The 16,294-nt window shown below is 42.1% G+C and overlaps 1 protein-coding gene across 3 annotated transcripts; it reads left to right on the top strand.

Annotated features, from left to right (window-relative positions):
• The first annotated feature begins 267 nt into the window (after positions 1-267).
• LOC135388468 (uncharacterized) lies at positions 268-11,668 on the top strand. Of its 3 annotated transcripts, none has more exons than XM_064618044.1 (10): positions 268-452; positions 3,411-3,594; positions 3,812-3,952; positions 4,188-4,292; positions 4,522-4,626; positions 6,877-6,954; positions 7,026-7,118; positions 8,057-8,265; positions 8,477-8,636; positions 9,793-11,668. In XM_064618044.1, exons 2-10 carry the CDS (start codon positions 3,411-3,413, stop codon positions 9,915-9,917), a joined length of 1,200 nt encoding a protein of 399 aa, XP_064474114.1. In that variant the 5' UTR covers positions 268-452; the 3' UTR covers positions 9,918-11,668. The 3 variants fall into 3 exon arrangements, with proteins under 3 accessions (XP_064474114.1, XP_064474115.1, XP_064474113.1); XM_064618045.1 differs by lacking the exon at positions 268-452 and adding an exon at positions 469-894 and having other exon boundaries at positions 7,026-7,091; XM_064618043.1 differs by lacking the exon at positions 268-452 and adding an exon at positions 469-894.
• Positions 11,669-16,294: the final 4,626 nt, after the last annotated feature.

Genomic DNA, 16,294 nt, shown 5'->3' with positions numbered 1-16,294 from the left:
CTAGTTCGAGAAGCGCTTTCTCTTCACTCAACTTTATGATGAAGGAATCTGTGTCCATATACAACAGTCTAGTATCTGGAGCTACACGAAGAAGGTGGTTGTGGTAAAAATCAAACATCTTCAGCTTGGACAGTTCCAGTATCGCGAATCCTAGGTACAGTGGCTGTCTCATGCGGAGCACAGATTGAGAGAATTGGAAGAGGATAACATGAGAGCTCAGCGGTCGGAACTCCTTTAGGTTTGGTTTGCGTAGGAGTCTGCCCACACAACCACCAACGTCCTGAGGATATCCCGATCTGATCCTGATGTCCTGGTCACCACAGGATGTCTTGAAGACGTTAATCAGACGTTTTTCTGGATCTCCTAGACATGTCCCAAAACCTGATCTGTTTCTGATATCCTGTGGACGTCTGTGGGATTATGCACATGGAACAACGGTAATATGATGCCAGGTATTTGCAATATCCGTGCACACCTTTTTAAAATTGCATGAAATGGCAAATTAAATCATTCGGTAATTGTGAATTCGATTAAACTTGTAATCATCGTTTTTGTCGTATTCAGTCGTTAATTTCGTTCTGAGCAACATTGTTGGTTGGACTGTACATTTCCAGTGGCGCTGAATAATTCATTATGTAACTACAGACACAGGTGACACAGAAGCAGTCATTCAGGAATAGATTGTGAGCGTGATCAAGCGAGTTCGAAACCGCAATCTACTCGATTCAGCGCCGGCGCGGATTTACGGGAAGCCCATCGCATCGCCATCAACCGCAGTTCTTTGTTGTGTTCTAGTTTGCTGCGCGGCGAGTTCCTCTCGCAGTTTCAGAAGTGGTTCTGCGTTGTGCTTCTGCTTTGTGCTTCCACCTTGTTCACCCGTGGCACGTTTTCGAGGTACTTCTATTTATAATATAGGATGTGAATTGCTTGAGTGCGAAATGCCAAAATTCAAGAGTAGACGCTATGTGTATGACCGTGCACACCGTACATGCGAACAGGCAATTGCTACGCTCTCCAGCGATACCGCCTCGGTTCCTTCGACGAGCGGGCTCAATGTGCTGTCAGAAACGATTGTGGATAACGTTCCTGTGTATCCAGTTGAAATAGACAGAGAATTTGAGGAACCATCTTCCACCGAGTCAGATGACGAACGCGTTGAAACCCCATTAGCGTTCGATTCGTCAGAAGTTTCCTTTTCGCATTTAGATTCATTGTCTGAGAATATTACACTGCAATCTGAGGTATCAGCTGCAACTGAGGATCTTGGATCAACAGCGGTCGAAGAAACTGCGTCGTACGCTGACTCAGGTGATCACGGTGTTGACAGCTTGCTAGATCAAATTCGAAAGTGGGCTGTTCAGCATAATGTGACACAGGCAGCCGTGAGTGATCTTCTGAAGTGTTTGAAAACCCACTCATGTCATTCAGATTTTCCAAGCGATGCAAGGACGCTCCTAAAAACTCCGCGCGGAACAGCGTCTCAGATAGTGACAATGGGGAATGGGAAGTACTGTCACTTCGGTTTCTCGGAAGGTATCCGTGCGGTGCTAGACTGTGCTCCCTCTGTACCAGCAACCATATCTCTTGCTCTGAACATTGATGGCTTGCCCATAAGTAAAAGTTCAAGATTACAGCTTTGGCCAGTTCAGTGTCTCGTCAAAGACATTGGTGCTGAAGTCCCTTTTTTGGTTGGAGCGTATTCTGGTACAGAAAAGCCGGAATCTGCGAATGAGTATCTGACGTCAACTGTTCGTGACTTAGAACATCTCCTGCGAAGTGGTATTTCTATAAAAGGCCAGGAGTGCAGTGTCGTTCTAGATAGCATTATCTGCGATGCTCCTGCTCGAGCATTTTGCTTTTCGACAAAGGGGCATAACGCACGCTCCGGATGCCCGAAGTGTATGGTTGAAGGGGACTACAAAAATAATCGAATGTGCTACCTAGACATGAACGCACCGCTCAGAACGGATGAGAATTTCAGACAGCAGCATGACACACAGCACCACAAGGGCACGTCCATTTTGACAGACCTCCACATCGACTGTATAACAGCTGCTCCCTTAGACTACATGCACTTGATGTGCCTAGGTGTCATGAGGAAGCTTCTGAACTTGTGGGTGAACACTCCTAAGTGTGCTGTTAGTCCAGCTGATAGGCAGAGGATATCTCAGCGAAATGTCTCTCTTCATAAGCATGTGCCGAGAGAGTTTGCACGGAAGCCGAGGTCGCTGGACGAGCTGGACAGGTGGAAGGCAACTGAATTTCGTCAGATGCTACTTTACACAGGCCCCTGTGTTTTGAAGCATACTTTGCCGGCAGAATACTATGAAAATTTTCTGTCGTTCCACTGCGCCGCTGTTATCCTGTCGAACAAAGAACTGTGTCAAGTATATGCAGATTATGCAGAATCTCTACTGAGATATTTCGTAGCATGTTTTGCTAAGCTCTATGGGAACCATCAGGTTTCTTACAATGTGCATTGTTTAATTCACATTGCTCAAGACGTGAAAAACAAAGGGGCCTTGGATAGGTTCAGTGCATTTCCCTTTGAGAACAATATGCACTTCCTCAAACGGCTTCTAAGAAAAAGTGAAACTCCTCTTGAGCAGCTATTCAACCGGCTTTCAGAGAGGCTGCATGCTTTAGCTCCTACAAAGCAACAAAATAATGATACAGTGTTTTGTCAGTCTCACTCCAGTGGACCTGTGACGCCAGACTCAAGAGCACCAGAGTACCGAAAGGCAAAAGTGCAAGGTTACATTTTAAGCACAAGTGAAGGCGACAACTGCTGCTCAGTCGATGGGCATATAGTGATGATTGCAAACTTTGCAACGTTGCGGTCTACACAAGAAATGTGCATTGTTGGGAGAGAGTTCTGCGAAAGGGACAGTTTGTACATTCATCCATTTGAGTCATCACGTGTTGGCATTTATGTGGTTTCAAAACTTTCGATCCTTAAATGTTGGCCGTTTCGGAATGTAAAGAAGATGGTAAAACTGCCATTTCAAGACAAGCAAGTAGTGATTCCATTCCTACACTAACATGTCAGCTGCAAACTAGGAAGGAACCTGGATATCAATGTTGTGTGCTGATTCAGTGTCCTATACGCAAGACAGTTCTAAGAACACTGCAATTGGCCAGTCCACTACGTATGGCATCGTGCACCACATCAAGGAAAAGTACAGGTGCTGGACATATATTTTGTGAAGTCGTAGTGCCCCATTCATTAATGCCTGAGCCATACACTTCTGGTACACCAGCTGGCCATGTTCTTCACTGGTGTCTAAGGTTGTTGATATTTTTAAAAGTAATTTTATAATTGTACGGAATTTGATTAAACATAATCATGTGTGATACAATTAACAATCATTCAGCATATGCTTACTAGCTCGCTGTCTGCTTCTTTCTAGATGTTTGTGATTGTTCACTTCACTGAACGAGATGAAGTCGAGATTGTGCCAGGTTCTTGGGTTAAGGGAACTGTGTGTCGATGGCCAAAAATCCCGTCACACAAAGCACGGAAAATGATCACCAAAGGAGCTCCTATAGCTGGGCCTTTCGAGACCTATCATATCACAGTTAAGGGAGTTTTTGGTAAGAGGTCATTTCTCAGTGTTTATTAGTTGCTGTTGCATACCACTTACAGTGCCAATACAGTGTTTACAAGTGGCTGTGCATTGATAGAACCAATGCATCAGGTTCTCATTTCTGAGCCCTGTTTCTGCATAGGAGCAATTCCCTTTGTTCGGAAGATCTGTAAAGCTATGTAAAGCATCTTTTTCAATCTGCATACTTGAATGCTCTTTCACAGGAACATACGAGGAAGCCAATGAAAAACTGGATGTTATCCAGTACACGTCGGACATCAATACAGACTCTGGTACAGACGCTGGAAAGAGGAAGCGTTACCCGCCGCAGTACCTTGAGGACACTGTAGCGTTTACAACACAGCGTATGAACATCCTACGTCCTAATCACATCATAAAAAATACTGTCGTAATGGAATGTTGCATAAAGCAAATATCTTTGTAATGAAAGCTGTCGTGTACAATGTAGCGCAGTGATGTTGCTAAATATTCATGTTACTGTAAAGTTCTGAAGAAGGAACAACATATCAAACTTCTCAGTAACCACCCACCTGTTGTTCTTGCATCAAATTTTTTTAAACATTTATTTATTTTATACAGGAAAGAGGCGGCAGCCCCAGCCCATGCCAGCTCTATCCGACTCTGATCCAGATGAGGTCATAGTGTCATCTATTCCTGACAGCTTGGCACAGTGTAATACAGCAAGTAAGTACAGCACACTTTGTTTCTTTTCAGTTTGTGTGCTGACTGTATACATGAAGGGTGTTGTACGAGAGGATATCGTTATATTTCTGAAAATAGGTTTTAATGCACTTGTATTGCTAAATATACATCTCATCGCAACATTCCACAGAAGGCACAACCTCTCGGTATCTACCAGTGATGCTCTTGTTCTTGCAGCTGATTCTTTATAACATTTATTTATTTTATATAGAAAAGAGACAGCAGTCCCAGCCCTTGCCGGATACATCTGACTCTGACCCAGATGAGGTCGGCATGCCATCTGTTCCTGACAACTTTCCGCAGTGCAATACAGCAAGTCAGTATAGCGCACTTTATTTTATTTAGGTTTGGGCACCGACATTATACATGCAGATTACGAGACATTATACATGCACCCTACGAGCGGATGACATTAAATTCTTCAAGATAGGTTTCGCTTTTGAAAATCATGGGGCTTGGAATACACACATTTTTGTTGCAGATTGAGGCTGTTTCCATTGTTATGCATTAATTGAGCTATCTTTGTTAATTGCACTCGCCATGAGACGGTACCATTTGCTTCTGTGAATTCAGAACCCTATGAATATAACACACTATACCAATCAAAATCACATTTATTTTCACAAAATTTCTGCAAAAAAAACCTTGCCAAAAATCAGTTGCAGTGCAAGGAATGCTTGGTAAAATTTGCTTTTGAGAAACTCTTGGTTCTACCTCTATCGAAATGAAGTGGAAAGAGCGATACATTTTAATTCCGATTAAGGGCCTTGGCAGCACATCATTATCAGTGACTCGTATGGCTGCCACACTCTCAGTATAAGTGACGTCAGACACGCTGCTAAACGCGAAAGGCATCATTGTGGCATGGTCTCTTGTCTTGTTGCACAGGTATGAAAGTATTTGAACTTAGCCAGCAGTCTGCTAACACAAATATCAGTGAACTCTCTTTCTCCAGCGGCTGATTTTTGGCTCTGAAATTTTTTTGGGAGAAACTTGGGGGGGGGGGGGAACCATGTGGTTCTAATTGGAATAGTGTGTTGTGGCTAATTTGACAGTTTCACTATCAAAGTTAGCTGGATTAATACTTGACCTGAATGTAAAAGAACGCAATCTGGAGCAAAAGTCCATATTAATGTATTTCACATACTACCATAATTTTCTGAAGTACAATCTTTTTTTAAGAATTTCATGGTACCAGCTCGTGGAACACCCTGTGTACAGTGATCCCTTGAAAATGGGTCAATAAAATACAACAAAAACTCTTACTAGAATGACATGGTCCATAGTTTGGGTTCTTCATTTTCTGGTTAAACCTGATTTTTCACTATAGTTCCCCCGGGAACAAGTTTTCAAGAATTCGGGTAAAACCCGATATCTACCCGAAATCCTTGGGGTCCTTCAATTTGTGGTTGTAGGTAAATCCTCAGAAAAGTGAATCATAATATCAGCAAAGAGAGCTATTTGTGACAACCTATTTGTCCTCCTTTTATAATCCCCGCCTGCAGGAGAAAAATAGACAAACTTTTGTAGAGCTCGGACAAGTGTTTGAATACCACGGCCATTCACTACCCCAGTTCCAAGCGGGACTGTAAACATTCTTGTTCATCGTCCCAGTATCACAGCTGCGGCATGTTTCATATGCTTTTCGTTTCACCTGAGAGTTCCCCAATGGCATACCAGACAGGGATTGAAGCGCCCGATTTCTCCCCGAGTTCTCATATGCAAATAGCACCCGATTTTTAGCCCTCGAATTTCAAAAATCGTAAAACCCGAAAACGAAGAACCCTATCCATATGTGTTATCTTGGTTCTTGTCACTTCCTAATGTGATTTTCATTTCAAACCGGTTGGGACATTTTTGCACACGTGGTTCATTACATTTTGGGCACATTACAATGCATGTCAGCAAACTGCAAAAAAAAAAAAAAATTCTTCAATGTGTTGTACTTAGCGAGATACAAGTCCTCAGACACACTCCCGAGCAAGCACAGACACCAGGGAGCTCAGAGTTACCATCGGGAGCTGTGACTGTTTTTGACTGATTTGAAATTTTAATATGCAAATGAGTCAAAATAGAAAAGACGCGCCTGAGGAGTGCATCACCTTCACCGACTGAGGGTTATCTGGGCGGGAAAGCAGCTTTTCTGGCCTGCATGTCGAAACCTACTTGAGTCATCTCTATTGCTCCAAATCATGTGGCCCCCTGATGTGAAATGAGAACCCCTGCATATCAGGTCGCAGCGATTTCAGTTCATTTGCGTATCAAAATTCCGGTGTAGGATATCGTCATGCACGTGTATGTTCCAGGATATTTTAAACGAGGAATGGCTTTCGACTAGGATGGTCTCTCATTCTGATCTCTCGCATTTTTGCGAAATCCTGTAATTAAAGAGATGATAACCAACTTTATGTAATTAATCATCTTGTAGTTAGATACTTTCTTTGGGGGGACGCCAGCCTGGGTGTGTAACTCAACTGCAACAATTTTATTTATTTTACTCTGCAATAAATAAAAATAAACGCTGTCCACAATAATATGCTTTTCTTGGACTCCTCAATTTGCAAAGGAAAAGCCAAAGCTGATGCACCTTCTCAAGGATCCAGTTGCATGGCCACGCAAAGACAGTATTGCAGCACTACTGAAGGTGTGTGAACTAGTGATGATTGTGCGTGTTCTTTCTGCTAATTGGCTGCATTTTCATATTGCTCACACTAGGAGCTGGTGAAATGCACACTGGAATACAAGGAACACAGCAGCCGAAGACTGCCATGGATCAAGATGGTAGCACTTTTAACAAAGTTAAAACAGGTCTTTAATTAGATGTATGACAGTTGCTGTCAAGTAAAAATGTTGCTGTTAAATGAAATTACTTGAGCTCTGCGAATATTTGAAATTTCAAATATGAAAGGAATATCTGGGCCTGTTTGGATAAAAGTTGAGTACGAGTCTCAGGCTCATTCTCAATACCTTTGGCAACACTTTTTGCATGAGCAGCAAGCGTGTGCTGAATACACAGCCAAGGCTATTGAAACTGAGTCTGAGATTTGTGCTTAACTGTTATGGAAATGGTCCCAGATGCTATTTACAAAACTATTTTCAGTATTCGAAATTTTTAATGGTACTGAAGCAAGGTATCGTCCACTTTATATGGTTTGCAATGTTCTGTCATTGAAGCTTACAACTTTTGTGAGCTCATGGTCGACGCTTTACTCTGGGCCTCGCATGTTCCAATAAATTTCACATTCATGTCCAGTAACAGATGGAAATGTGCACAGTTTGCAAAATAATACAGAGAAATTCACAATGTAAACATAGAAACGAGGAGATTCACACACAGAAGTATGCATGAAATGTGTTGACTAGGTCTCAATCCAGTACAACCCACTAAAGGAGTCTACCCTACACAACACGGGGACCTTTCACACATGTTATGCTGGGTAAAAAGGCTGGATTGGGTAAAGTTTTAAGGAGAACATAAGCGAACAAGCATCATGCTACCAAATATTTCACCATGAGGTATTCAAAATTATTCATATCTGGCCTCTTCTATTTACTCAAATTTGATTCGCTGCCTGAAGAAATTATTTAGGTTTCATCCCTAGTACAAGTGAAATATACGTAAAGTATTTGCAATGGGAAGTTTGCTATGTGCAGAGCTCTAAAAATAGAAGTAATGCATCATTCCACTGCAATGTACTTGACAGCCTTATCACGTTCTTTATAGCCTGCTCTTAATCTGTTTTCAGAATTTCAGAAGCAAGTTTTGAGGCTTCTACACGTTGTGCGCTTCACGCTGCAGCAGCACAGTGATGTACTTCAGGCGATCTGCAACCAAGGTGTTAACAATGCGGTGGGACAAACTGCACCAAACTTCCTTGTGAAAGCTGCATTTGCAACGTCAGAGGCCCTTGAGGAGTTTAGTAAATCTCTGAATGAAGAGCGACAGGCCCAGCTGGTAAGTTAGGCTATATTTTACGTTTTGTGTATCACACGAGTTCGTTATGTAGATATTTTTTCTAAGTGTGAAAGTGCCGTACATATAGGTATTTTTGTGAGACACAGCATGTGTTTCAAGTACACTGCACGAGCAGAAAATGTTGAAGAGCTGATATATTTATTGCCTTGTGGCAGTAGGTTATATGATGATTTGGGTTAATAAAATACAGGTTGACGAGTTCTCGCACCTTGGAGGGACTGATGTAAGGCATGCAACAAGGAGCATTCTCTCATATTTGCTTACGGACACGGTTGCGCGGGAGTACAGCTGGCTTGGACAGAAAGGAAAACGGAAGTTCAGCATGCTGAAGTTCCCTGCCCTTATTTTTCGTAAGTATCAAGGTTGCTACCAAGCATACTAAACATGCAATAGCTCACATCCGCAAAGCAACAGAACTGATGTGCAATATGTACCTCCAGTGCTGCTGCTTCACACTCACTCCATGTGTAACATATTATTGCTGACATAGTGTAGAAACAGAAAGATGTCTATTTTTATGTTATGTTTATAATTCAATGAACTGTGTATGTACGTAGTCAACTCCTGACGGTGCTGTGCAGTGATGGACTGTTTAAAACAGTCCATTTCAGCCATGCAGTACAAACATCAACCTGAGTGACTGCAATATTTGAATACTCTTCATGCTACCTGATTCAAGATAACTGTTCTCATGAAAACAAAGTAGTACTTAGCAAACTGGGATAACTTAAATTATGGAGAGTCTGTGATAGCAACATTGTTTTAAATATGATGTTTTTGCTGAATGTTTCGGCTTGTAAACCACCCAGTTCATGGTCTGCTTGTAAGTGGAAAATATCACTTAGGTACTGTTCAAGTAAAATTTTTATCTCACCATAATGCTTTATACTGTGCAATGTGTGTTGAAAGATGTAAGGCCCAGAGTTTGAGGTTCCTCCTCACAAGTACCTCGTTACAGCACCTAAGCTCCTATTCTTGATATCTTGTAACTTAACTCGTTGCTTTTGAGCCGTGGTAACTTTCAGAGGAACTCGTTTCTTTTTCAGGTAACTTTGCCAAAGTAACTTCCACTGCCAAGTTCCACTTACTTTTAATTCACTTTTCACTCACATACACATATTTTCCAGCTTTCTCTCCGGTCCTTTCATGGCAATGTATGCCATAAATCGTGATATTGCATCAATGACGGTACTCTATTCAGGAAGTAAGAACAGCTGCCATTGAAATGAAGCTGAACCATTGTGCGCCCACAGGGACTAAGACGCAAAGCGTTCAGATTGTTGTACGAAAACTATCTAAGCGTGTTGCACTTCTCCGCTGGCAGAAATATGGGCCCCGAGGATGGGTCACGGCTGGGCCCTCCCTCACTCCTCAATGGGCACTATGCAATACTGTTAGAAGTACAGTGCAAATCATGCTGCATTGTGAATAACTATGTCACCATCTGATTGGTATCTTGTCTTTCCTATATGCATCATAGTGACAGAACCTCCTTTTCCTTTTCAGAGGCAGTTAGAAGAGACAAGAAGCTAGCAACGGCAACGAAATCAGAAGTGGAAGGCGCCATCAAATCCTGGCTCCGCCATGCGAACGAGAGATGCAAATCCAAGGAAGCCGAGAGTGAAGGCTGAGTCAGACATCAAGATTATTGTATTGTTTATAGTGTCTTTGGTACAAGTGATGTCAAGGTCAACTCTAGTCACATAGATTGATGTGATATAACCATTTTATATAATCATTTTATCTAGACGTACAGTCATATTTTACAGCACATCTGTGCAGAATAAGAGTGTGTGGCACGTGTGCTCGTATTTGCGTACTAGTCTCAGACCTCAAGGTATTTTTTTTTTTTTTTGTTAAGGTCTCATATACACGTCACAGAGTTAATAACTACAAAAATGAGACTCTCGAACCGGACGCTGAGTCACGATATGGAGGAAGGCATGAGGCAGTGAAGTTCACAACTGTGGCTAATTTTAGAGCTGGTATTTTTTCTACTACAAGTCCTTTCTGGAGGTCTGAAATATTTTGTTTAGCAATTTTGTTGTCCCATACTATTTAGTGTGTGTTGCAGGAGTTAGCAAATGACCTATAACATTTTCGAGCACTGCGGTCAAGTGCCTTACCCTATCCATCTCTCTGTGAACCTATCAGTTTAGTCGTTTAGCCAATGAGTGTATGAACAAAACGGGACATACACCACGCTATTCACCTGTATTGCCTAAGTAACATCATTTCGTTTGACGCAGCAATGAAAACTAAATTTACTGGAACCGTGAAGGTCGGGGCACACACGCCGACTTTGTTAATGGAGCGGATACCTACAACAGGACATGTCTCTCAGTGTTGGCAACCAGAGTTACAGTAAATTTATTTTTCTTTGCAGCATCACACAAGAGAATGTTACCTCAGCAGTATAGCTCAACATTGATGTGTACGTCTCCTATTGATATTGCTGACCAAGAGCGAGAGAGGCACTGCCTCCAGAATGCAAGCCAATACGAGAGTGCGGAGGGCGTGCACTTCTGAAGCCTCTAATCTCGCATAAGAGATCGCACTGTGTTATCGTCGTGTCGCGTGTCACAAGGTTTCTGCCATGGTGCAGCAGTCTAACCGACAGCTTCGCTGAACGTTACCCAGCAGCTACCATTGCTTTGCCTGCCACAGGGCTTCTTCCAAGGTGCACCAGTCTAAACAACACCCTCGCCATCCGTTAACCAGCATACACACAATTCCCGAATGGCTCATTCACTGGTTGACAGATGACGAAGCCGTTGGTTGGGTTGGTGCGCCATGGCAGAAGCATTGCAGCAGGCAAAACAACGGTAGCTGCTGGTTAACAGATGGCGAAACTGCTGATTACATTGGTGCGTCATGGCAGTAACGCTGCGCCACCTCTTAGGCGAGGATCTGTTCACATTCTTATTGGCCTGCATTCCGTCATGGTCAGCAAACACAAGGATAGTTAGGAAAGATAAGACTGTGATACTGATGCTACATGTGATACTGCGATATTGCTCTCTCAGGTATTATGACCTGATTTAAACACTGTTTACACTCAGCAGAGCATACCACTTCTATTTCCTTTTTTCCAGGGTAGCATCCTGTCAAGCTAGCCATATAGCCGCACTCATTATCAATTCTAGTTCATGGTTAAAACTATGTGACATTATTATTTCATTTAGTATATGTAGTTTAACATGGAAATTGTAGCTTACTTGTATACTCTTTTTTGTTATATAAGCTCATACAAATGTGATTCTTTCTTTTTTCTAAGAACAATTGTTTGTTCATTCTTGCAGAATTTGCAAACAGAGATCTGCCGAGTATTAACTCAGTTTGTTTATTTTAAACCATGTGTGAACAGTTGCAAGAGAATCAAATAAAGAAATCTAATTTGGGCTTTCTGTTCCATGTCATCAGTAGGTTTCTCGCGACACACACGCCAATGGATCACGCAAATGATAACATTAATCTGGAGCACAGAACAATCCTCCTGTACAACACATCCGACAGAATCATCACAGACGTCAGAACAGATAGGCAACTCCCATAGGCGAGTCCCTAACGTACGTGAAAATTTGTCCGAACAATGTCCTGCAAATGTATACGGTGACATCTTCAGGACTTGGTTGGGAGGTCCTGGGATACGCGCTTGGCAGAACCAGTGATGTCCCGAGGATATCAGCCGGCCTTTTCTGGATATCTTTAGGACGTCTTAATATCCCTTCGGAAACATCCTCAGGATGTCTGTGAGATATTTTTGGTTGACTGGGTGAGCACTTGTTCGTCGGTTACTGTGAGACGACAGTTTACAAACTTTCTAACCTGCATACACGAACGTCCGTACACGCTATTAATTGCAATCTTAGCTTGGGAGCTTTCGAAGGCATTCATAGCTCGTTTTCGAAGATCGTGATTGAAGTCCACATAGGATCGGAGAAAGGGCTTTTGATTGAACTTTAGAACCCTGTGAACTTTGGTGAGACGCAAGCCCAAATGCATATACAACTGCAGATTGCGATAGTGTAGAAAATATCTCTCTTTGTCGAATAATGTCAACAGTAATTTTGCATCGGTAGCTTTCTCAGGAAGGTGAAACTTCTTCATCAATTCCTTTTGATACTCTGACAGCAGATCATAGGGAACTGACATTTTCTCGGGGGCAACTGGCAGATCTTTGTGACGTTGGTGGATTTCTTTGTCATATGCTAGATCTACCTCGAGGAAGTAACCCATAGGTGCGTCATCTGGGAGGTGTGTTATATCCAAGTTCGTGATTTCATCCTCTGTGAGCCACTCGAAACCTCCGTAAGGTAGTGGTTCTCTCATTACTGAACCGTAAAGCCCATTAACGTCTATGTAGTGGATCAAGCTACTTGGGCTTTTGGGGTCAAACTGCTCTGTTCCTGGTACATTTGCAGTCGCTTTCCTCAGCGAACACTGTGTAATACCTCCTCGTATGCCATTTTCAATCAGCAGGTACGCGTCAGGGTCGTGAATCAACTCTAGCTCTACCTTACTCATTTTTAGAGCGCAAGACATGCTTAATCCGGGCAGAGACACAAAGTGAAAAGGTTCGATCTTGTGAAAGTCAAGTGTCCACTTACGAAAGCCCTGAAACACGTCTGCTAAAAGCAGTGCGTCTGTGAGTAAATATAGCTCTGAATACTCTCCCAGATTACGGAGTTGAAATTTTTCAAAGACCCTCTGTGCATGACAATAATCTTCTTCACTTACTTCTGTCCCATTCAAAGTGTTGAAGAATTGATCCCGAGGAGGTAGAGAAAGCTCATTGTAGGCTTCGAAAGTGGTGACAAAATTGTAACAAAACACTCCTTTGCGAACAACTAGTTGAAAGTGTTCTTCGTTTGGAAAAAATTGACGAAGACAACGAAAGTTGTCTTCACCTTTCTCACGTAGATTTTTCACTAATGTTTCGAGACTTGCATTCAAGAAGTTTAAACTATCTAGGAATCGATAAGAGCCAACGTCTATAGCCTTGAATTTTTGGGAGCTACTGGCAATCACCTTTATGTCTACTTTCTTAAGCAAATGCAAGTGAGACAAAAGAAAACTCAAGTCATAGTTGGCATTGTGTGCAATGATTGGAATCTTAGGAGGCACTCTCAGTTTCAAGTTACAGGTGTTACACAAAGTTTGTCGAAATTTTCCACTTACATGGTCATGGTCACGAACTTTTTGCTTCTTTGCAAAAGATTCCTGGCAAACGTTGCAGTGACTTGCTGTGGCATGCTGCTGCTCGTTTTCTGCGGTCATTTCTAGAGGGGCAATTGTACGTATCCATTCCAAAATGTCGTCATGGAGTCTGTGCAGTAGCTCCATAAAGACAGTGACACAATTAGGTCCACGATACAGATGCTTTTGGAGGACATATGAGTCGGATGCGCGTATCACTAACAGACAAAATGAACAGGGGATGTGATCTTCATACACATTTCCTGAATCCAGACACGGTGACAGCACACTTTCAAAGTCATACACACAGTAGAAGGGAACTTCTGACATGAGATGTTCCCCTGCAAATGCTAATGTCTCTCCCTTCTTTGGGTAAATGGTCTTGGCTACTTTCTGTTGCTTACACATACTTAAATGACACTTCAGACTTCCCTCTGAGCAGAAGCCCATTGTACATCTTTTACAATGAAATTGTCCACGTGGAACAAACAATCCATTAAAATTTGCGATGAGCACAAAATGAGAGTCAACTAGTAACAAGTCCACATGTTTCTGACGCTCCTCATCAACAACTTTGATGGGGTAAATGTAGTTTTCTTCCTTTTCGTATGCGTACACATTAATGCTAATTTCATTACGTTTCTCAAATATCTCTACATCTCTTGGGAAAGCTACGGGAAATGTATCAGGAAATACATACTGTGTTATGTATGGTCTGTAGGAAGATGCCCTCCGCCTGTGATGCGAGGCAGGATGTAGTCCAGCAATCACGGAGAAGACAAAACACATGTTCTCTTCATCTTCATGTAGTCCGTAATCCACATTCAACAGGGAACGATACTTTCGTTTCAATTCACTCGGTAACTCAAATTGGGAACATCCAATTAGTTGAGGAGCCAAACGTCCAATGTTTAGAATACAAGCAAGAATGCGAAAGAGAAAAAAACCGGAGCCTTGAATTTCTAAGTTTTCTAATGTTTGTGCTATCTCACTACTCGTCTGTGCAATCGAAGGCAGTACATCTCCCTCTGACCAAACAGTTCTCACTTTAGAAGGTACAAAATGAATCTCAAGTCGTAACTCCTCATCGGGCGTATGTCGCCCAAGTTCTACTTTAAGAAATGTGAAGTAGCGCAGTGGGAATCCAAAGTGTCGCAATACATTAGCAAGATAGTGTTCATACTCATGAAAAAACGTTGTCACTTCATGCCCCGCCTCGTCTCTGTCATGTAGATGCAACTCGAAGCGTTTCGTGTAGTTCCGTAGTGTGCAGAGAGTCTCACAAAATGGTATGCAGGGTGTCTGGAGTTCGTGAACGTTTGCCAGATGAATTTGGAGCCCCTCTATTGATGCATAGTACTGACGTTCGTGTTGAGGACATAAGTGACAGGTCACCATGATGTGGAGAGAAGTGTCTCAGGATGGGAGCTGCCGATATGTCGATGTATAATCACTTTTTCTTCCCATGAGTGAATAGAATGTCGGGCGAAGCAACTCTCTTGCCATCTTTGAATCTCTCCTTTTTCTCAATTTTAAGATTTGGCAGTTGTCTCATCTCCTCTAGATCATCCTCTGTCAAACGCTTAAAGCGACTAGGAAGGTAGAACTTTACACGTTTGTCATTCTCCATCAACACTTCTACATAGACCGCTTCGCCGTACACCGTGTCAATCTTTCGCAAATCCAAGACCTCCAGCTTTTCATTCTTCGGTAGGGTACTCATTTTCTGAATATCTCCATCTCCAGGTTTCTTGAGTTTATCGAGCTTATCCAAAATAGATGTCATACCTTTCTCTTGTGGTGACTTCTCACTCTGGCTCACTTATTCTTTTCTACACACAGAGTGAAGCTGAAAATAAGAATAAATATAAGCACACTTTCCCACATATCGGAGCGAAAGGAAAAAAGTGTAACGTACCCTTCCTCCTGTGAGGATCTGTGCGAAGAATCGTCATGGAGGGCAGTCTTATATAGCGCTTTGCGAACAGTGCATGCATAGACATGTTTGGCTTTGTTGGTTACCTTCTCTGACGTAACCAATCACGTGCTCATCACATGTCTAGACAAGTTTGAACAGGAAAAAGTAAGAAAAAAAACCGTCTAGAACAGACTTGTTCCGAAAAAAGATACAGTCACAGACTCATATTGCATGTTTGCACAAACTGAAAGTGCTAGAACTTGAGAATTCTACACTGACTTGCTGCACAAGATATACAGATATGAGTTTCTCAGCTCCCATATCCAACATTGACAAACTAAAGGAGTGCATAAAGGTTAAGTGTTGTTTGCCATTTATCGTTTTCATAAAAAAACACACATGCTTGAAGAAAAAAAGAGTAAAAGTCTTATGTAATGTGCTATTTATACTAGTCTTCATTTACTTGGAAGAGATGACTGAGGTTAGACCTTATAGGTTTATCACTCCTGTCTCAATGACTATATCTGGACAAAGTCAAAGTGGAAAGACGACACTCGTTACACGTTTGATCAAGCATAGAGCCACTGTCTTCGATAAACCTTTCGATCGTATACTATACATATACTTGTACAAGCAACCTATTTTTGACGGTTTTCCCGAGGTAACTTTCAGTCAAGATATTCCCACTAACCTGGAGGATGTTAGAAATTCTTTAATCATATTTGACGATTGCTTGGCTGACAAGAAAAGGCTAAAAGAAATCTGTAACTTCTATGTAGCTGGATGCCACCATCTCAACTGTTCGGCCATCTTCATTACTCAATATTTATTTGTTAATGATCCTCTGTATAGATGTATTCAGTTCAATAGCAGTGCTCTAATTCTATGTCG

Source organism: Ornithodoros turicata, chromosome 3, assembly GCF_037126465.1.
Source record: "Ornithodoros turicata isolate Travis chromosome 3, ASM3712646v1, whole genome shotgun sequence".
In the NCBI taxonomy this organism is placed as follows: domain Eukaryota; kingdom Metazoa; phylum Arthropoda; class Arachnida; order Ixodida; family Argasidae; genus Ornithodoros; species Ornithodoros turicata.
Note: the sequence above shows the minus strand (reverse complement) of the source record. Positions and strands in the feature narration are given on the sequence as shown.